Source organism: Salvia splendens, chromosome 21, assembly GCF_004379255.2.
Source record: "Salvia splendens isolate huo1 chromosome 21, SspV2, whole genome shotgun sequence".
NCBI lineage: Eukaryota > Viridiplantae > Streptophyta > Magnoliopsida > Lamiales > Lamiaceae > Salvia > Salvia splendens.
This window is the reverse complement of record NC_056052.1, coordinates 18,703,479-18,725,688: the sequence shown is the minus strand read 5'-3', so window position 1 is coordinate 18,725,688 and position 22,210 is coordinate 18,703,479. Positions and strand designations below refer to the sequence as shown.

Sequence of the window (22,210 nt, the reverse complement as noted above, 5' to 3'; positions counted from 1 at the left end):
CTAATTAGCAAAAAGCAAAGCTTGTGACTTGTCGTTTCTTCACACCTCTAAAATTCAACTCAAATCCAACATCTACTCTTGTTTATAGTTACATGAAAACTTCTACCCAAAATTACAAGTTGACTGAATATATATGTGTGATGTGTTGAGAATTCCTATCGTGATCTAATGTTACGCAGCAAAAATTACGGACAGTTAAAAATACTTACGTGCATTGAGTATATAACAGAACCGTTAGAAATACTTACGTGTTGCGTAGTTTATTTTCTGTGATTAATCGAATCCTGCAAACGATCCACTACTTCAGTATCCAAGTGCATTGTCAAACCGATGCAGTAATAATTCCTCGGTACACGGTTTAATCATAGAAAGCTATGAAACCTCGGATTGAACATGCGTATTATTTTTATGGCAAAATATACATTCTGAATTGATACATTTTATTTCTCTACAATAAAAAGATAATCCCTCCGTCCGTCATTAAATGTCCCATATTTTATCGGCATAGGTTTTAAGAAATTATTTGACTTTATAAACTAAAGTGAGTAGAAAAGTTGTGAGACCTACTTTTATATATTGGTTTATAATAAAATGTGAGAGGAATGGGTTAGTGTATAGCCCACTCACCAAATATGATAAAAGTGAAATGGGACATTTATTGGAGGACGGACGAAAAAGGAAAAATTGGACATTTAATGACGGACGGAGGGGAGTATAACTTTACTATATCCTAATCCAATCCATATATCTTTAATAATGTACACGTCCAGACGCTTAATGTGACATAACTATACAAAAGAAGGGGAAAACGATACTACGAGAGCATACGCAACAAAATGACATTGGTCAATATATATTTATATTGTACACTAATTCGATACAATAGAGTTAGATGAGTATAATTTTCTTACTTTTGAAAAAAAAATGGTTCTATTCTATCAAAATCTCACAAGAGGAAAGGATAGTAAAAATTAAAATTAAAATTAAAATTAAAATTAAAATTAAAATTAAATGTCAAATCCAGCTAGACAGTCACTTTATGCATGTGTGTCTTGTTTTCATTTTACGATAATTTGGAAGGGATTTTCGTTCACAACTGTAAGTCTGTAACAGTACAACAATTTGCGCAGCTATGTAATAGAAGAGCATGCCGCACCGCCAGCTGGCGTATTAGTTCGGTTTAGTGGTTGGTCGACTGCGTAATCAACACGCCTCGCCGTCCACAGTCGGCCAACCCTCCTCTCTACTCCCGCCGCGTGGCACTTCCATACATGTAAACTCAAATTAAGAGACTCCAGCCGTTACCGTATATATAAAGATGAGGTTCGGTTTGCAAGATTGTATCCGGGATTAAATTTATAATGTGTTTGGTTCATGACATTCAATCTTATAATATAATCCTAGATCGATAATCATGGGATAATTAGTTATATCTTACCCCTATGACTAAAATAATATCACTCACAACTCAATCTAGATTATATGTTAATATTATTTTATACAGGAAACCAAACCTCATTAGTACAATACACCCAAAAAAAAAAATTCCCCGGAAATTAATTTCACTCTTCACCTATAAATACTCCCTCCAACAGACCAAACTTTAGCATTTCCATCAAATTTTGAAATTCAAACAAACCCCTTTTTCACTCTTCCACAATTCTCCAATGACGTGGACGAGGGGTCCCACCATCGGCCGGGGTTCCACCGCGACGGTTTCCATAGCCACCACCGCCGCCGGCGACATCTTCGCCGTCAAATCCACCGATCTCGCTTCCTCCGCCTTGCTGAAAAAGGAGGAATCATTCCTCTCTCAACTCTCCTCTCCTTACATCATCCGCTGCTTAGGCTCTGACTGCAATAGATACGATTATAATCTGTTTCTAGAATATTCCGGCGGAGGCTCGCTCTCCGATCTGATCGGAAAGCGCGGAGGCGCGTTGGACGAGAAATCCATTCGATTTTACTCGAGGCAGCTGGTCGCTGGATTGGAGTATCTCCACCGCAGCGGATTGGTGCACTGCGACATTAAAGGGCAGAACATCCTCGTTGGCGACGGGGTCAAAATTGCCGATTTCGGATGCGCGAAATGGGCGGGATCCGATGCGGTTTTTTCCGGTACGCCGGCGTACATGGCGCCGGAGGTATGCCGCGGCAAGGAGCAGGGTTTCGCGGCGGATGTGTGGGCGGCGGGGTGCACGGTCGTGGAAATGGCCACCGGGCGGCATCCCTGGCCGGAGATGAAGGATCCGGCGGCGGCGATTTACCGGATCGGGTTCTCTGGCGAGGCGCCGGAGCTGCCGGGGTGGTTTTCTGAAGAGGCGAGGGATTTTGTTGGGAAGTGTTTGGTGAGGGATCCGAGGCGGCGGTGGACGGCGGCGGAGCTGCTGCGGCATCCGTTTTTGGATTCGGCGGAGGAAGCGACTCCGACGAGTGTAGCGGATCAAGGAATTTGGAATGAATTTGAGGTGGAGGAGATGGAGGCGTCGCCGTCACCGTCGGATTCTCCGGTGGGGAGGTTCGAAGCGTTGATCGGTGGTGGTAGTCCGAGGTGGGGGGATTTGGGGGAGGATGAAGAGTGGTTGACGGTTAGGGCTAATGAAGTTGAAGATTTGAATCATGATTTGATCGAAGAAGAAGAAGAAATTGATTTGGTGAGGATTGGGGATAATTCTGGGTTTGATTTTTGGTGTGGAGATTGTGATTTTGTAACATCATCGTTTGGAGAGAAACAGAGTGTAAATTATGTTACTTATTCAATCTTATCAATTTTGAAGTTTATGTTAATGGAATTTACTATTTCTTCTCAAATTATTTACTACTATAAGGTAAGATAGAAATTGAGATAAAGTTCTGTGGTGGAGAAGCATAATCATGAAAGAAAATAGATAAATGAGGACTATGTCTTCATATAGTGACCAATCTAGAAAATAAAATTCGTGTGGTTGGAAATTTTCTCTCTGTTTACACAATATAGATGTATGATCTTTGTAGTGGCCAACTCTAACTCCTCTCTCCTCACACAAATTGTCGAGAGACGAACTATAAATCCTGGTGTTATTTGACCTGTGGTAGAGTGGTATAGCTCCTGTTAATTGAAGTGAAGATCATCAGTTCAGTCTACTATAAGGATGAGGCCTGACTAAGGTTGACTAAGTTAAACAAATAGGTTGACTTTCTTATTGGCATGAGAGGCAGTACTCCCTCCGTTCCACTGAAGATGACCCACTTTCTTTTTTTAGTTTGTTCCACTTAAGATGACATATTACTTAAAATAAAAACTCATTTATCTCTACATTATTCTCTCTATCTTACTTAATCTCTCCACCTAATACACAAAATAAAATCGCATAAAATCACGTGCCGCCAAAGAAAGGGGTCATCTTTCTTGGAATGGAGGGAGTACAGTTTTGACTTGCCAAAGGAAGGGGGTCATCTTTCTTAGGACTGGGATGGAGGGAGTACAATTTTGACTTTGATTTATAACAAAGTCTTCCCTGCCTGTTCGAACAATTTGAGCAGTTTCATGTGAACATGAAATACTTGAAGCATCGAAATAGGCAAGTTTCAAATATGAAAACTTTAAACAAGTCAACTAAGTATTATTTTATTAGACAAATAGAAAGTTAGGTAAATAGGCGAGTATCAAATATGAAAACTTTAAACAAGTCAACTAAGTATTACTCCCTCCGTCCCGGGCTACTCGCTCATTTCCTTTTCGGCTCGGAGATTAAGGAATGAGTGTATAGGAAAGTCAAAAATGATGGCTGTAGGTGAAATTTTTTACTAAAAATAGAAAGAGTGCAAGTAACTTGGGACGCCCAAAAAGGAAATAAGTGCGAGTAGTGCGGGACGGAGGGAGTATTTTATTAGACAAATAGAAAGTTAGGTAAATAGGCGAGTATCAAATATGAAAACTTTAAACAAGTCAACTACTAAATAGGCGAGTATCAAATATGAAAACTTTAAACAAGTCAACTACTATTTTATTAGAGAAATATAATCTGTCTCTTAAATTACTATTTTTGGCATCACTGTACTTTTTCACTCCATCTCTTAACTAAGGGACGGAACCTGCAACTCTCCATCTATTATCCGTCTCTTAACCGTCTCTTAAATTATTATTCATTATTTTTTTTATTCCCAACAAATTCAATTAATAAAAACACACTTCACTAAATAAAATAAAATTACAACATAAAATTCATAAAATCCTAAAAAAATTAAAAATACATAATTTAATAATTTCCTCCGCCAAATTTTGCTCAAATGTGCTCCATTAGATCATCTTGGAGTTGGGCGTAGGCGGTAGAGTCACGTGTCATTGCCCGAATAGACAACCGTTCTTGTATAGACGGATGCACTCCACTGCGAGGCGGACTACTTGCGGTAGAGCTTCCGGGGGCTTCGGGGTCGAACCAATTTCCCGCCTCTAGTCCTTCGTCTTGGACAATCATGTTGTGCAAGATTATACATGATGTCGACCATACTCTCCATGAACAACGTATGAGCCAGGGCTTTGATTATGTTGAAGCGCACTTGGAGAACCCCGAACGCCCCTTCCACATCCTTGCGAGTAGCCTTCTGCTTCTGCGCAAAAAGAGCCTGGTTTGCGTTCACATGCCTGTTGCACGTATTCATGAAGGTTGGCCAATTCGGGTAGATGCCGTCGGCAAAATAGTACCCCATTATATACCGCCAGTTGTTAGCGATGAAGTTGATGGCCGGCGCTTTACCATCCAAAACTTCGGCGAAGAGGTCGGATTGGTGGAGCACGTTTATGTCGTTGTTCGATCCGGGGACCCCGAAGTACGCATGCCAGATCCATAGCCGGTAGTCGGCAACGGCCTCGAGTATAACGGTGGGGTGGGTGCCTTTGTGGCCGCTAGTGTACGACCCCTCCACGCCACAAGGCAATTCTTCCATTGCCAGTGCATGCAATCGACGCTGCCAAGCATCCCGGGGAATCCGTGCACTTCTTAGTGAAGGTGGAGTAGAAACTGACAATCTGTCGTGCTTGGCCTCCGAAGAAATTCGTCGGTGAAGGCTGCCCGGACGCCTTTGCAGAATTGGATCAAGCACATTCTCCCAGTGCTTTCTCCAATGTGGAGGTATTCGTCGAACACATCCGTCGTTTGTCCAGTCGCAAGTTGACGAATTGTTGCAGTACATTTCTACAGTGTCGTGTGGCTGGGACGGCTGACAGCGTCGAACCTTTCTTGGAAGAACTCTTCTTGGGCTGCCAATGTATTTGTGATGTGGAGAAATAGCAGTTTCTGCATGCGAAAACGTCGACGGAAGTAGATATCTCCCCAAACCGGGTTATCGCTGAAGTAGTCGCGGACTAACCTTGCGACGGCTTCCTCCCGGTTACGATAGATGTATGTCCGGGAGCGTCTTTGGGGCAGCGCAGCTTCCTCTGCCTCCCGGCGTCGATCTTCTTCAAGTGATTCTTCCATTATTCGACGCATTTGCTCATATGGATCCATTAGATCGATTAACTTTGGGGGAAGAATAAAAGAGTTGATTTGAGATGAAAATTGGAGTTCAAAGAGAGATGATTTGAGAAGAATAGATATGTGTTTGTGTGTGAAATGAGGATGAAATAGGAGTATTTATAGAGTAAAAAAATAAAAATAAATAAAAAAATAGGAAAACGGTCGAAAAACGGTTATATTACTGTTTTTCGAATTTTAAATTTTTTTTTATTAAATTCAATTTTTTTAAAAAAATGATTTATTGCGTTAGCGTGATGAAACCCACTCGCAGGGCAGCGAGTGGGCGTCACGCATGGCGCCGGAGCGCGCCACGTCGTGCGCGCGCGTGGCGAGACGTCTTGCGGGCCGTCTCGGAGAGACGAGTGTCTCGGCGGGCTGGGGACGCTGCAACGCGTCCCGCGCGCGTCTCGTTACGGAGGAACGGGCTTCGAGCCACCCGCGTAACGCGTTGCGGGTTGCCTAATAGTAGAACTCAACTAACAATAAAGATGATAAGTTGATTACGTTATTTGATTGTTGATTTGTTGTGATGGAAAATGGCAGTTTGAGAAATTGGATTTTAGCAAACCTTTAGTTAGCGAGTGTACTTTATTTAATCAAGAAAAGCATGATTCAAGACAAATGTTGCAAGAATTCTTTTTTTTTTCATGGTCTTTTGCATATAAAGATTAGGTCCGATGCTATCCTATTCCGAAAGTGAAAAAAATTTAAACACAACCAAGGTGTTGGCCAAGATACTTTTTGAGTCTCATAAAAATATACATGTACACCTATTCCATAAAAACATGTTCATTTATTTATTCTTTTTTACACTATTTCACTATAAATTATTGAAATAATTTTTTTGTATTAAAAATTTTACACAACAGTACTCCTAAAATGAGATAATTTCTGTCTATCGCAATATAAATAAGACTAAAGTCTATAAATTAGACTCATATTTGCTCAAAAAACTTTTTAATCATATAACATTAAGTGTGTTACATTTTTTTTCCTAAACAATATGTTTTGATTTATATTTAGGGTAAATTGCCTAAAAAGTCACAAATTTTGGGGAAAGTTTAGTTTTTCCCACAAACTATAAAAGTTGCGCCTAAAGTCATGAACTTTATCGGATCGTGTAAATTTCCCAATCTACCCGACCCGATGGCATATTTCCGTTAAAAACTTATCCCACGTGGCATGCCGAAGGCATGACTTGGCAAAATTTATGGCTTAACCCTAAACTCAGGTAATATAACATCTTTTTGGCTGATTTCGAAAGCGCAACCCCAATTCAATCGACGGAAAACGTAATCGACAAGAGTGAAATCATCGACAAACGGTTTAGGGATGAAATCGGCGACGTGTAAAGAAGATTCAATAAAAAAAACATGAAACGACGTCGTTTTGTGCCCAGTAAAAAATTTTGCCAAGTCACGCCTCCGCCATGCCACGTGGGATATGTTTTTAACGGAAATATGTCGTCAGGTCGGTAGTTTGGGAAATTTGCACGATCCGACAAAGTTCGTGACTTTAGGCGCAACTTTTATAGTTTGTGGGAAAAACCAAACTTTCCCCAAAGTTTGTGACTTTTTAGGCAATTTTTCCTTATATTTAAATATTCCGTTAAAAAGTTAAGGTCAACCACATTTTGACCTAATTGATGAGTTAAATATAGACCAAAATATATTATTTATGACTAAAAACTAACAAATTTATTATGTGTATGTAGGATCAAATAGATTTTTTGTGCAAATGTACGAGACTAATTTTGGACTTTAAAATGCGATTGACAGTTAACTTTTAACGGAACCGTTGAATATTGACATACTTGGATTTTACATGGTTTTAGAGGGTGGTTTTGTATGAATTTGATCATATTTCGTCTATTACTGAGCGTGTTTATATTACTTCTCTATTATGTTGGTATGTTGACCATTTTGTTAAGAATGTGTAGAAAAAATACAAAATATGTGGATGAGCAGAAGCCTTGGTTTGAGACCTTGGTTTGAGACAATTTTTACTGGATATTTTGAAGTTCAATCAGCCCCTAATTTATATAAATCTCTTCGTCTTTGAAAGAGCTTCGTGTGGGTATCTTACACGTCTCAGTCGGAGTCCCGTAGAAGAAGTTATGACCGTTTTACGAACACTGCACTGTCTAGAAAATTTCACGCGACCGGATGAATTAACCACCCGGCCGGGTACGGTGTTTTCTGCGCTGAAAAGGTCAAAAACTGGTCAAAAATCATCACCCGGCCGGGTGAATTTTACCCTTTATAATTCCACCCGACTGGGTACGTTTCTTTGGCGTATTTTTTGCCAAAAACGCGATTTTTGATGGGGGATTAAAGGGAAAAACGCCTAGAGTTCACAAATTCTACACCTACCGCCTCCAACACATACAGATACCCTTAAGAACATCTTTAAGAGAGGAAATTGAAGATTGAAGACTTCCAATCGAAATATTGAAGTTGCCATTACATAGATTCATTCTCTCAGGAGTATCTTAATCTTTTCTCCATGTATTTCATAGAATCTTTTGTTTCAAACATGGTTTTTATGAAGAACATGAGTAGCTAAACACTTTTTGTAGAATTCTTGGTGATGATGCATTAATTTCATAGTTTTTATCCAATTGATTTTTTTCTTACCTTGCTCTTGTAGTTATTTGATTATTCTTTGGTTTATTCCTTTCAATTGCTTGATCACCACTAGATTGTGTAGGATTAATTAGATTAATCGAGAGATGAAATAATTAATCTAGAAATAAGAATAACTCACACCTTAATACAATAGAACTCGGGAGAGTTGAGGTTTTGAGTGAGGTCTTTGCTCTTATTGAGCTTTTGGGAGTTAGGGGTTTAGGATTAGAAGTGGACTTCAACCCTAGCACCTAATCTACCGGTTTCTCACCTCGGGAGGGGGTTTAATCTATAATTGTGGTCGACTTAATAACTCTAGGGACACCAAAAGATAAGGCAAAAGTATTGTATATAGGCAACCAATTTTTTTCACCATACAAGTTAATTGAGAATAATCCAAACTCTAATATGTTTAATTATGACGAGGACATTGGGTAGAAAGAGTAAGGGCCAAATACGGTCCTAAACATATGACGATTTTATGATTTTGGTCCTTAAAATTACGTTTTTGAATTATTCTGTCCAACGCATTTTAAAACAAATCGTATTTAGTCCTTTTAGGACGGCACCGTTTAAAATTAACAGTCAACAGATGTTTAGTTGATTTTGACTGTATTAGAGATTTAAATTAGAATTTTTAATTTTTTTTAAAAATACTCTGAGATGGACTGCTGGCGTGGCAGGAGGAAATGGAGATAGGCTCTGAAATGAGCTTTGGATTTAAGGTCACCATTGTGAATGCCCTTAGTGCAATGTGTAAAAGTGCCTCTGCCTCTGCCATGCCTCTGCTTATTGATACCTATGGCAAAAGTTATGCAGATTCACAACACCACATAATTTGACTAATTAAGAGCATTCACTATGGCTATCGGCCACCCCATCACCCATCATCGGCCCCTTTTGTGGTGAGGGGGACGATCACCATTCTTCATCGCCTCAGCCCCGAAGCCGATCCAGCGGCAGCGGCGATTACCTTTTTTTTTTAGTTTTATTCATTTTTTATTCTCTATATATACCCCATTCCGCACCAATTATTCACATTCATCCCACTTCATTTTATCTCACTTACATTTTACTTCTCTCTAGTCACAATGTTTTCAATGTTTTTAGTTTGTTTTTTTTCAGTATTTGTTTTAAATGTAGGATGTTTTTTTTAATGAAATATGTTTTGTTGTTGAGTTGTCTTTAATTTATTTATTTCACACCAACAATTAAAAGTGAAATATATAAAAGTGATGATGCGGAAATGAGATGGGCTGTGGAATGGGCTCTGGAATGGGTTCTCATTGCACGGAGATAGGGATGGGCTGCTGATGTGCCAGGAGAAAATAGAGATAGACTCTGAGATGGGCTCCAGCTTTAATGCCACCACTGTGAATGTCCTAGCAACTATACTATTACTATAATCTTTTTCTACTACTATCTAATTTTCGAGTCCTATTTAATTTTAACATTAGTTTTAAAAAATATAATGAAAAGTAGTTAAATAAATTAGTAGAATATGAGTAGAATAAGTTGTTTAAACGTAGAACCTACTTATCATTTATAATAAAAGTGAAATATGATTTAATAAAAGATAGACAAAAAGACAAAATAGAATTCTTAGATCATCCGCAATGTTGTCTCTTATCCGTCTCTTCTCATCTCTTAACTATTCATGGGTCCCACTGTACTTTTCACTCCATCTCTTAACTAAGAGACAACACCTGCAACCCTCCATCTCTTATCCGTCTCTTAACCATCTCATCCCTTAACTATTCATTCAATTTCATTTTTTATTTTTATTTCCAACAAATTCAATTAACAAAAACACACTTCATTAAATAAAATAAAATTACAACTTAAAATCCTAAAAAAAATACATAATTAAACTCGTGGCAAAATAAATAAAAAAAAGACATAATTTAAAATATAAATTTATAGAAATTATAAAACTACTCCGCCGGCGAATCATCCCCTGAAGGCGGTGGCGGTGCACCGAATGGAGGCGAAATACCAAGTTGTCCCCCCAGATACACAATGCCGGCATGATGGGCTTGATATTAGGCGGCGTCATCCGGGAAGTGTCCGCCATCGTGGCGGTGAAGTACATGGACATTAGGGAGGAGGGCGGCCATTGGGAACCCGCCTGGCTTGATTCGTCTCGGCCCCTCCTCCCTCTAGCCGCCTTCGCCGCCTTGGTCCCTTGCGGCCGACGGCGCACACGGGAGGACCCCCTTGCATCGTCTGTCGTGCCCTCAACCTCGTGCGAGGCAACCTCTTGTGCGGCGCTGCCTGAACCGCCCCCACTAGACGAGTATTGGCCACCCGCCGTGTGCTTCGTGCGTTTCGAGGTCGAGCCCGTGCTGGAATGGACACCGTCGACCCACCTTTCGACGTCTTTGACGGCCTCCCAAACATCGACATATTTAAATTCTTTGTCGTTGTCGTCGAAATAGACTCGCAAAGCCGATCTCAGAATGTTGGCTCCAGTGGCTCCGCTTTGGTAATGAGGCGCTTCATTCTTGTAGATGCCGCATAATTTTTTGACCTCTCTGTCGACTCGGTCAAAATGACTTCGGAGCATCTTCAATGTGCGGCGGCGGGACCCCTTCGGCTTAATCTCGTTGTATGCCTCGGTGACCTTTTTCCAAAAGTACTTCCGGGATTGTTGATTCCCTACGATGGGATCGTACGAGACGCTGATCCAGACGTTGTACAGAGCCATCGTGTCCTTGCGGCTGTACGGATGACGACCTACATCCTCCTCCTCCTCCTCCTCGGCCGCCTCCTCCTCTTCCTCCACGGCGTCGAATGCCCTGGAGCTTCCACCGCCTCGTCCTCCTTCTGGATTGGGTTCATCCGGATAATCCTCCCTAATTTGGGATAATCCCTGCGAATACCTCGGGGCGGAGGGACGAGCGTATGCATCCACATCAAAATGGGGTACCCCGCCGGCGTCAACGAGCCTTGGGTGCCCGGCGTCGATGAACCAGAACCGGAACCACCCAAGACTTTGTACATGCCCCCCCCAGTCGCCAAACGCGTTAATGTCAAACCCGTCGGAGCCGCCAGGGTTTCTGTCGCCGGACATTTTGTGATGAAAATTGGAGAGGTTAGATGAAAATTGGAGAGGAAATGGAGATGATTTGAGAAGAATAGATGTGTGTTTGTGTGTATAATGAGGATGAAATAGGAGTATTTATAGAGTAAAAAAACGGTCGAAAACGGTAACATTACCGTTTGAATTTTTTATTTTTTTTATTATTAAATTCAAATTTAAAAAAATGATTTATTGTGTCAGCGTGACGAAGCCCCCTCGCGGGCCGGTGAGTGGGCGTCACGCCTAGCGCCAGCGCGCGCCACGTCGCGCGGGCGAGTGGCGAGCTGGCGCGCCAGCTGTCTCGGTAGGACGGGCGTCTCGGCAAGACCGGGACGCGACGGGACGCTGCAACGCGTCTCGCTGCCGTCTCGTCTCGGAGGGACGAGATACGAGATACCCGCGCGACGCGTTGCGGGTGCTCTTAGTAGGAGCGAATGGAGTATATAACTACATTATCCACCCCAAAACCCAAGACCAAATTAAGATTAAATAGCAACGCAATTGATAATTCTAATTACGCTCTTATGCCGACACTGCGGTGAACAAGTATCTAACTAATTAATACTCTCTTTGTTAATTATTTATAGTATCATTTTGACCCCCCATACGGATTTAAAAATTGTTTGACATTGTAAGAAAAATGGAAAACTGCGTTTGTGGAATGTATGCATTACTTTTATATAGCATGTTCTCCGTCCACGAATAGCAGTTCCATTTTAGTACTTCCGCGAATAAGAGTTTTGGTTAATTTTTTACTATAAATAGTGATAAGGTCTCATATTCCACTAATTCATTCCACTCACATTTCTTTTAAAACTAATACTCCCTCCGTCCCACGTTACTTGAGGCGTTTCTTTTCGGCATGGAATTGAAGAAAGTTGTGTTTAGTGAGTTAAATAAAGTAGAAGAGAGAATAAAATAAGTGTGATTAGATATTTTATTTTTAGCTAAAAAGAGAAATGACTCAAATAACTTGAGACACCCCAAACTGAAATATGACTTAAGTAACTTGGAACGGAGGGAGTATATATAAGTGGGACTCATATTCTAGGGCGGAGGAAGTAATTGAATGATGAGTTCATTATCTAAAATGGAAAAAGCGTATGAGACGTTAAATCATATACATCCTAAAATAGTAAAATAGAATTTTTAATCACGGAGGGAGAAGTATTAGTATTATATTTGTTGGAAAAAAACACCAAGAAATCAAATAGAGTTCGATGTATGCGTGTGTATAATTCTATTGAGTCGAGTTTGAGTTTGAGTTTGAGTTTGAGTTTGAGTTTGAGTCTTTTGAAGGAGTTTTTAAAACTTAAAGTGATTATATTTATTAGTATGTGGATAAAAGTGATTGAGCCAATAAAGGATAGACATAAAAGAAAATTGTGGAAAAGGTGTGAATTAATTAATTAATACAGTATATGTTGAATGGGCAGCCGACCAGCCACAAGAGTTGCATTGCATTTCTGCAACTTTGTCACGTTTAAATTTATCAAACAACCCAACATATATACGATGCGTTGTCACCCTTGTCTCTCAAATATCGCTTTCAACTCAACAACTATTTCTTTCAAAAAGCTTCCTTATTAATTAAATTATTACTGCTCTATTCTCACAAACATGCATGTTCAAATTTCTTTCTTGTTTTAGTGTTTTTAATGTAAAAAAGTAAAAACCACATGATTCCTACTTTTATGCTAACAAATGCAGAAGTTGCATCATCATCCAAATGGGATTGTATTTTACTAATTACAATTTCATCCAAATCATCGTCTAGAAAGAGCGGAATTTTTTAGGAGCTAGGGTCCAAGTTTTAAATACCTAATTATGGTTTAATAAATCGGTATTAATTTTGTTCAAACTCTAAATAACATAACACTAGCAATCCATACGAAATTAATTAAGCATCTAAAGCTCACCAAAGAGTTAAACAAACCACAGATTTTTTTTGCAATCTAAAGAAACTACCCTTTTAACATTTATGAAAATAAATATAGTAGTATATATTTTGAACTATAGCTGATCGCAAAAGAAAAAACGTTTAATGCAATAAATATATAATAGTATTACATTTATGGTATACTGAAATACGATACGGTATACTGTAATACCGTATACTTGTGTTATATCAAAAAACCTGCTTTATAACCAAAATATTAAAAATAACAATTCAACTACTATTAAATAACGTCCAAAATAATAAACACTATCATCATCAAATCTTTTCATAATATTCAAATTAATAACACTTCAATAATCAAATCCAAAACAATCTATGAAGTCATAGTCAGCATTGTCTTCATTTCTTGAAACCTCATTGTTGAGCGACAAGAATGTTTGATGTTTTTTTTTCTCTTTTGAAAGTAGTGTTTTGAAAGTTTTTTTCTTTATAATTCTATTTTGTATATAAATTAAATATAATATTTCGATATATGTGGTATATATCTGTATATCGCATATACGGTATATGCTGAAAACTGGTATAGCGCGGTATACAGAATTTTCTGTATATACCAAAGAGTCGGTACACCGCGGTATAGGAAAATTGATACCGTTACCATTCCGAAATCTTTTGATACGGTATAATAGCACCAAAAATTGGAGTATACTGATAAACTGATATTTTCGATATTTTTTAGATACAGTAAAGGGGTATTTTCAGGGGCGGATCCAGAAATTGATGTGAGGGGGGATAAAATATACTCCCACGTCCCAATTAAGTTGGTACAAAAGTTTTGGGCACAGAGATTATGAAATTGTGTTGAATATATTAAATGAAAGTAAAATAAATACACTCTCTGTTCCAAAGTAGTGGAGGCGTTTCTTTTCAGCACGCGATTTAAGAAAAATTGTGTTAAGTGACTAAAGTAAAGAATAAAGTAGGAAATGAAGAGATGAAGAGAGAAAAAAGTAAGAGAGATTAAAGTAGTAAGTGAGAAGAAATGTGTTGACTTTTACTGAAAAAATAAATGACTTCACTACTATGGAACGTACCAAATGGCAAAATGACTTCACTACTATAGAACGGAGGGAGTAGGAGAGGGAAAAAAAGTAGGAGAGATGAAGAGAGAATAAAGTAGGTGATGAAATAAAGTAAAAGTGATTTGTTTGTTGTCAAAAAAGAAATGACTCAACAATGTTGGGACGTCCCAAAAAGGAATGTGACTCGACTTAGTTGGGATGGAGGGAGTATTATAAACAAAAATTTAAAGTATTGAGACGGAGCATTTAAAGAAGAAATTCAAATAAATTAGTAAATTTGATTAAAAAAATAGAATGGTTAGGGTTTAGTAAATTAGTAAATTTTTGAAGAGGGGCATTTGCCCCACCAATGCTTCATGTTGCCCGTTCATGGGTATTTCAGTACCCCCCTCCCCCCAACGCGACTCAGATTCAGACTCTAACTATCGACTTCAAACTGAAATATACTCCTTTTGTCCCACACTAAGTGGAACAATTCTAATTCGACACAAGATTTTATGTAATGTTATTTTATGAATAAAGTAGAGATAATAATAGAGTAAGAGAGGAAAAAAATAGAAAGTGTGATGTTTCTATATTTAGAAATGCGTAATTTAGAGTGAGACATTCCAAAAAAAGAAAATGTCACTTAAAGTGAGACGGAGGGAGTATTAATGTAGTAATGTAGAAACTAAGAAATGTGAATGTAAATCAAAATATACAACTTTTTTTCTTGTTTACAATGAGCAAATGAAAACTCAATTTCACTCGTTTGGGGTTTTTAGTGACAATTGATTTCAACAATAAGGTGGAGAATAAATAGAAGGTATAAGGCTATCTAATGTTTGATGGTTCCACAACGAAGCCCTAGGAAATCAGTTGCTCTCTGTTTCACAGATGGAACAACTTGAGGTGACTGAATATTGCACCTTTCCTTGAGCTGCCTTGTGGAGCAAAATCCAACTTCATACTTACACAAGTGTCCATTCACTTTCAGCCGAACCCGACGGTGGTTTCTCTGACGGAGACAAGATGGGTTTCGGAGGCTTCTTCGAGAATATTGAAAATTGTTGCCTGTCAGGGCTCTCCTCAGTCGTCTTTGGCGAGTCTTTGGGGCCACCCTTCGACTTGACTCCGAAGATTAGGCTAAGCTTCTTGAAGCGGCTCTTCACTTCACCTGTAGTGGCGGGTTCTTCGTGTTGAGGGGCGATGTTCATTGTTTCGTCTGGATTGTGGACCATTGTCTCCACTGTTTCATAAACCTGTTATAGGTGTAGTGTAAGTGAAGAATTCCAAGCACGGAGACAATAATCGAAAATATCATTCTACTTTCACCACATCCCTACGAACAGCAATTCCAAAATTGATGCCAACACAAGCCTCAGCTGCATAAAACTCACCTGGCATATATCGTCAAGCTTCTCGACCCAGGTGCTGCTATGACAGGTGACGACTATGTAGTTCTTGCAGTTGTTGAAAATATGTGACAAATTTGGATTTGTAGAGAGCGTGGCCTCACCAATTATCAGTCCTGCACCCAACTGGAAAGTCGGGACGCAGATTTTGAGTTGGAAAGAAACAAAATCTGTGCTCCCTAGATGAACAATCTAGCAAGCAAACATCTATACGCATACATCTCTGCCGTACATGATATCTATCAATAATCAAAGAGAATGCGCAGAAATCGAGTACTTACAACAGCCAGGAAGAGCTGCATGAAAAGCTCAGTAGGTGGAATTACTTCCAGAAAGTCAAGAATACCTTCCCTACATTGATGTGGCATTATTCCTCATTTGACAGCAGTAACAAGTTAAGATTACAATATCATGAACTTTAGTTTGCTTACACAGCCAGGTCCTCATCGTAAAGAGGAGCTTGTCTGACGGCTGGCAATGGTTTTGATGTTTCCCAAAATTCACGCCATAAATTGCCTAGCAACCAATTAGCAAAAAAATATTTAGGTCAGAATAGAAGTAGCAAACCCTCTTCATCGTCAATTCGGAAAACAAATAAGCTCATTCAGTGCTGCTATGTTCGTTGACATGAAAAGGCTTTTCAACCATGGCAGTGAACTCAAGAAAATTATTTATATCTTGTCTATTTCTCTACATTAAACAATTTCCCATCCTTCCATGTTTATAGAAAAACAAAATAATTGCATTACCTAATAAATGGCTCTGACACATTCTATTCATATTCATACCCAATATGAATAAAGTCTAACCGGACAAATGCCACTTATTGGGATAACACCTGTGTTTCCCGTGTAAGAAAAAACTGAAGGCTGAGATTAGGATCTTATATAGACTACGGTAAAAGAAAGAGGATAACTTTGATTACTTTAAATGGCTTGACATCAAGTAAAACATCAGAAAAGAAGCTAGACTCATTATGTAAGCATATTCAAGTTCAGGGAGCTGTTCAAACTATAAAAGAAAGATTCAGTTCTTCATTTGGATGGTGTGTGGCTAAGCTTGTGTTTTAGCGCTTATAAGCATTTTTTTATAAAAGTAATTAGTGTTCTACATTTTTAAAATAAGATGGCCTCTTATAAGTTACAGAGACGTCTCACAAGCATAGAAGCTTTAGGCCTCAAAATAAGCATACTCAACACCCTCTTGGCATTCCTTAGTTCTAGCAGACTAAGCACTTTCCTCCTTATCAAGAAAAACCTAGCTGTTCAAATTTCATCAGCATTCTACCTAGCCTATCTCATAGAACTCATTTTCGTCATTTTTATTGAAACATAGAAAGGTTCAAGCCGTTCTGGCGCATAAAAGTGATCATGTACCAGATCTTCTAGGGGTCATTAGAAGAAAAGAATAAAATTTGATATTGTGTTTTTACTTCAGCAAGGTGAAAATCACATTTCTGTTAAAGCTGCATTCAGTATTTAGCATGTTTAAATAATTCCTCAGTAGGAAGATAGTAACTCAAAAGTAAAAGTGAAATAAATATTGCTACACCCATTCCCTACAAATAAACTATTACCTTCTTTTTGCATTCGCCTACTAAGTTGACCTTTGATGCAATCACCACCCTCAGAGGTATCATCCAAATCACTGTTCGTCCCATCTTCCATCCAATCAGGAGGAGAGTGCCATCTTACGAAATCTTCTAATGTGCAACCTGGATTTGCTGCCTGACAAAAATAGCATAGCAAACTATGTATCAATTGTAGTGTCCTCAAACATAATCCGACCAAAGTCCTCCATGACACACACAAACACAACAAATAACACAAGGAGAAGAAGATGAAAAAGAATAAGGGGGCAGCAATACTGTGCATGCCTGCATTGGAACTTCACCTTGAAGGCCTGCATGTCTGAAAGCAGTTGTGAGCATCCTGCACCAACACTGAGCAACAAAAACAGGTAGTTTATGTCAGAGAATTATTTTATTGTAGCCGTGAAATAAATTGGTACAACAGGATCCTCTAGCAACTAGTTTGCATTAAACCAAGTTGGTTGGCCGAAATTATATATAGGCAGTAAACTTGTATTTTTAATTAGTCATTGAATAATCAACTGATAGCTTCAGTATAGAGGAGTTTACGTGTTTAATGTGATGTTAAAATATCATCAACTGGAGCTAAATTAAGTCCAAATAGTGCAATTAAAGATTTTGAATACTACATAATTTCATGAAATTTGGTTAAATTTGAAGAGGATTACTGATCCCATATAATGCCATGTACATGAACACACACTAGAGTGGACTGCTGAAACAAGAAAAAACATCCTACTGAGAGATAGGTTATAGAAAGTTTTAAACAAGTGAAGTTAGAGTTAAAAAGCAAAAGAAAATTTCAGATTATCTTTAACTGCCACCGACTAGTTTTTATAAATATTCTGTCAGACAATGGTGATGACCATTTGGCCACCATCAAGAATAGTCAGCATTCAATATCATAAGCGAGGGTAATATTAATGCAAATGAATCATGAGAACTGAGAAGTTACATTTTGATAATAGTGCTTGAGCATTGATCTAGATAGGAAACACAATACAATAGTATCCCTAAAAAACATAATTGAAAAGTTATATGCAACTTTACCAACCTTCCTGTCCTTAGCACAAACTCTTCTGTCTCCTTGATTAAGTCTTCAGTCAACAGAGGCAGTTCCTAGAAAAGTGACCATATGCTAAGCATTTGCTGACATAATTTCCTACATTTAAGATAATTTAACCAACCTGCACCACAGGTGAATAAATAGGTTCTCCGGTTTCAAGCATTGTCAAGTTCTCAAATCTTTTATCAGCTCCCAATCTAAGCACAAGTTCTCCAGACTTGGTTTTGGCATAAAAACTAGAATCGAGGACACATCTGCTTTCAGAATCTGAAGAACCTGTAACATCTGCTTGAGCTGTAATAGACTCCAGTGATTCAAGTGCGGCAGTATGCCGTTGTTTTCTGGAAATGCAACAGTTGATGACCTGTAACTGCTGATACAAGAGACATGAATTTAGGTCAGGCAAATCTCCTGGCGGAATTCCTGGGATATATTTCCCTTCATACCAAAGTCTTCTGATCTGCAAGGTGAAGGATTAAACAAATAAATCATAGGCTGATACAGTACAGAAGCTAGAATTATACTTATAGATCAAAAGATTTGGAGACTGATAAAAGTTTGGGTTCAAAGAAACTAGGGAGCAGTTAAATATACAAATGCATTAGTCTACAAGTGCAAGATGTCATCTTGCAATGTTTTCAGTGATGTCATGCTTAATCAACTGCACATATGGAACTTTACAGGAAATGAAGTCACTAACAATCAGTAATTTACTTTGAAGAGACACTTCAGAATATGTGCAGCACTACTGTAATAAAATCTAGTTCAAAAGCTATGTTATGTATAAGAACCACCTAAGTTATCAAACTGTACGATCTATTAAAAACTTTCCACAGAAGTTGTATTTCGAACATGTTAATTGGAAGTCAACCCCGAGACATCCTCAAAGCTCTCCAGTAGTTAAAACGTGGATTTTCTTTTCCTAGTCCGTGAGTCATAATCCTCATATTTTATTTTGATCAATATAATGCATATTTATTGTTCTCATCTTGCCGCTTGAAGGAACCATAGAGTATGTGTGTTTCAAATGGAAAGACTTCACCAAGAGAGTAATCATTTTCTCACGGTTTCTAAAGAAATTCAATTGAAATGAAGACATAGCTTACCAATACCGTGAAATTGTTGAGAGGGCCTAATAGTCTATTAAATTCAAATGGTATAAGAAAAATAGATACATTTTGAACATTTAGCTGCTGCAATTACTTAAATTGACAAACAAGGCCAAGCATTCATAAGTTAGCCGCAACATGTTGATTCAAATATAATTCCATCTCTCCACTTACCTCAGAAACAACCCTTGACCAATATGAAGCCATTTTCCGCAGGGTTTTTAAGCAACTAATTGCTTCAGAGAGCTTGACTACAAAACTCTCCAATGGCGCACCATGGATATCCTTGACCAGAGAAGTGGAATTAAGCTGCGTCTCCATACCAGGGACAGTCCTACCAGTAAATTCTGCTTCTGCAAGTACCTTGCCAGCATCAAATCAGAAGTGAAAATCAACACGGAATAATCAAAAACTTGAAAACTATCAATCATAATTCACATGCAATGAGGAGGGGGTAGTAGTAGAGTACAGATTTTTGCAAGGCTACCAAATTATCTACCTGCATTTAACAATGCATTCATCAGTCCAAGAACCTTGTCATCAGAACCAAACTCCTGTATCATCTTATCATCCTTTTCACGCAGAACTAACGATTTCATCACTGAAATGCTCATGCTAGCTTTCTCTCTGATGGGGGAAGTGCTTTTAGAAGAGGCAAGGAGATCCTTCATGGTGCTATATCCAGATCCAGCCCTTAAGAAGCCAATAGTCAAAAAGACCGTATCAGTATCAGTATCAGCAGTCAGACAACAGATTAAAATGGATCAATGTAAATCACTCAAATTGATTAAAATAGTACTAATAAACATATGGCAGGTCCATCATGTTTTAACCTAAATATCAAATTATGAAAGACAAAAGAGAAAACTAGTAGTTTCAGTTTTTAAAATAGAGGGCCGAAAACATTACTAGACTGTCGAACTGCTCAAATTGAGGAATACATATACAATTTAGTAAAAGAGACATTTCAATAGCTAATATAAATGCTTACTCGACTGCTACAGCTAACTGTTTCAAGATAGCCGATGATGGAATGATATCTGCCTTTGCAGCCTTCGAACTTTCCAGCTCCTCTTCTAAATCCTGTAATTTACCAAGCACTTCCAGTAATTTGAAGAGCAGAAACTCAAATAGTTCAGTCAAAGCATACAATGCCTATAGCTTTTTTGTGATTTTTAATGTACCCCAAAAACATGGTAGAGTATCATATATGTGTAAACACTACACAACAGTGTAAAAACACCATTATTTCAGACAAAAGTATCAGCAATCTTGCAATTATTTGCTAAACTAAATAGCCTTAAACGTCTGAGGCCAAAAAAACTACAACAAGCATTTGTGTATAATCCAGACGATTATCATCATTAAAAGAATACAGAAAAAGGTTAAAGATATTGAGAGTAGAATTCTTTTACCATTATTTCCAATAGAAACACGGTAATAAACCACCAAGAGATGTTATGAGATTTGCATTGGATTCCAAACCTCTAAGAAATTGTTAGATTCAACTAGTCAAGTAGGTTGAAAACAACACAAATAGCTAGCTCATTCACAATAACTACTAGTGTGAGAGAATCCAGACTGCTCAAATAACTTTCACAATTTTTAACCAAATAAATAGCAGTTAGTCATTTGCACAATACAACAGTATAAAAAATCAACAAAGTAAATACTTGACAACTTACATTTGGCTGAGAGTATCCTCTCTCGTGCATCAGGTATAAATTATCATCAAAAATTGCGTATGCCATTGCTGAATTATCGGGCTTCCCAGAGTCAGCCCCTTTTTTACCTAATCTCAAGTTCCTCAATCTCTCATGCCAATCCTGCTTGGCTTTTATTGGCTGAGGCCGCACTCTCTTATTGTTTGCTCCTTCGAAATCCTGCACCTGAAACACAAACGATCTCCAATCCAAATATCCACTAACTCAGCAAGTATATGATATAGCAACCATGGAAGCGGGTCTCAATCACAAATATAGAATTTTCATGAAGTCTTGAATGCCTATGCAAGGCCTTGATGAAAGTAACTCAAGCTTTTTTTCAAAAAAATAGGAACAAACTCTACTCACCCATAAAAAAGATAACCGGATAAGTGAAATGATAATTAAAATACGAGTAACTAAAAAACAACTTGAAATCTCAACAATGCATACAACTCTAACATAACCGGCAAACAAGCTTGAAACATCAAAGTCAGATTCCAAATCCAATTTTATCCAAAGCTGAGTCTTTGTCACTACGAAAAGACAACCTTTTTTTACGAAAATCGTGGTCAAACAATTTCCAATTTCCATGATCGCGACATCAGAAATTCGCAAGCGAATCTAACATAGAAGCGAAGAGAAAATTCACCTTCGGCTCATCCGCATCCGCATCCGCCGTTGACGCGATAGGCGATTGTTTATCCAAATCTTCAGCAAAATCCAATTGAAAAACGCCAAAAACGGAAAGTTTTAATGAATTCTTAAAAATAGTAAACCGAAATAGGGAATGGAGGTAGCGCAGAGAAATAGGAGAGTCATATACATATATTTAGCACATACCGCGATGCGCGTTGGAATCAGATTTTTTAATGTCCGTGAAGGCCTTCTCAGCTTTAGCTGCGGCAGAATTGATGGCTGACCGAGCTCTGGATACGAAGGAAGCCTCCATTTTCACCAAATCGACGCCATAGCCGCAATCGGAGATGATTGAGCGAAGAAATCTGCTGACTGTAGTCTCTGATGATGCGGAACTTCCACAGTAGTGAAAGTTACGACTTTCTATTTTTATTTTCAATTAATGGGCAATCAATATTCAGAAATATATTTGACTTATGCCTTTGTTCCTAAGGGCATGAATAACCCCGTCCCCATTTC

At 38.4% G+C, this 22,210-nt stretch overlaps 3 protein-coding genes across 5 annotated transcripts in view; 1 reads left to right on the top strand and 2 right to left on the bottom strand.

Moving 5' to 3' along the window:
- The window catches only part of LOC121783379, a 447,925-nt gene that overhangs the window by 42,735 nt on the left and 382,980 nt on the right, over positions 1-22,210 (bottom strand). The gene's annotated exons all lie outside the window — the stretch shown is intronic.
- On the top strand, positions 1,546-2,904 carry LOC121783376 (mitogen-activated protein kinase kinase kinase 18-like). Its single transcript, XM_042181431.1, has one exon. It carries the CDS (start codon positions 1,668-1,670, stop codon positions 2,835-2,837), a length of 1,170 nt encoding a protein of 389 aa, XP_042037365.1. The 5' UTR covers positions 1,546-1,667; the 3' UTR covers positions 2,838-2,904.
- LOC121783362 (rab3 GTPase-activating protein catalytic subunit-like) lies at positions 14,840-22,123 on the bottom strand. 3 transcript variants are annotated; one of them, XM_042181411.1, is made up of 14 exons: positions 21,896-22,123; positions 21,705-21,763; positions 21,035-21,238; positions 20,341-20,432; positions 19,849-20,042; positions 19,524-19,702; positions 18,362-18,700; positions 18,229-18,293; positions 17,477-17,525; positions 17,160-17,310; positions 16,015-16,099; positions 15,865-15,934; positions 15,569-15,709; positions 14,840-15,430 (listed from the first exon to the last, which is right to left on the bottom strand). In XM_042181411.1, the coding sequence occupies exons 1-14, from the start codon at positions 22,002-22,004 to the stop codon at positions 15,140-15,142; spliced, it is 2,028 nt and encodes a 675-aa protein (XP_042037345.1). In that variant the 5' UTR covers positions 22,005-22,123; the 3' UTR covers positions 14,840-15,139. The 3 variants fall into 3 exon arrangements, with proteins under 3 accessions (XP_042037345.1, XP_042037346.1, XP_042037347.1); XM_042181412.1 differs by having other exon boundaries at positions 21,035-21,254; positions 21,896-21,971; XM_042181413.1 differs by lacking the exon at positions 14,840-15,430 and having other exon boundaries at positions 15,595-15,699.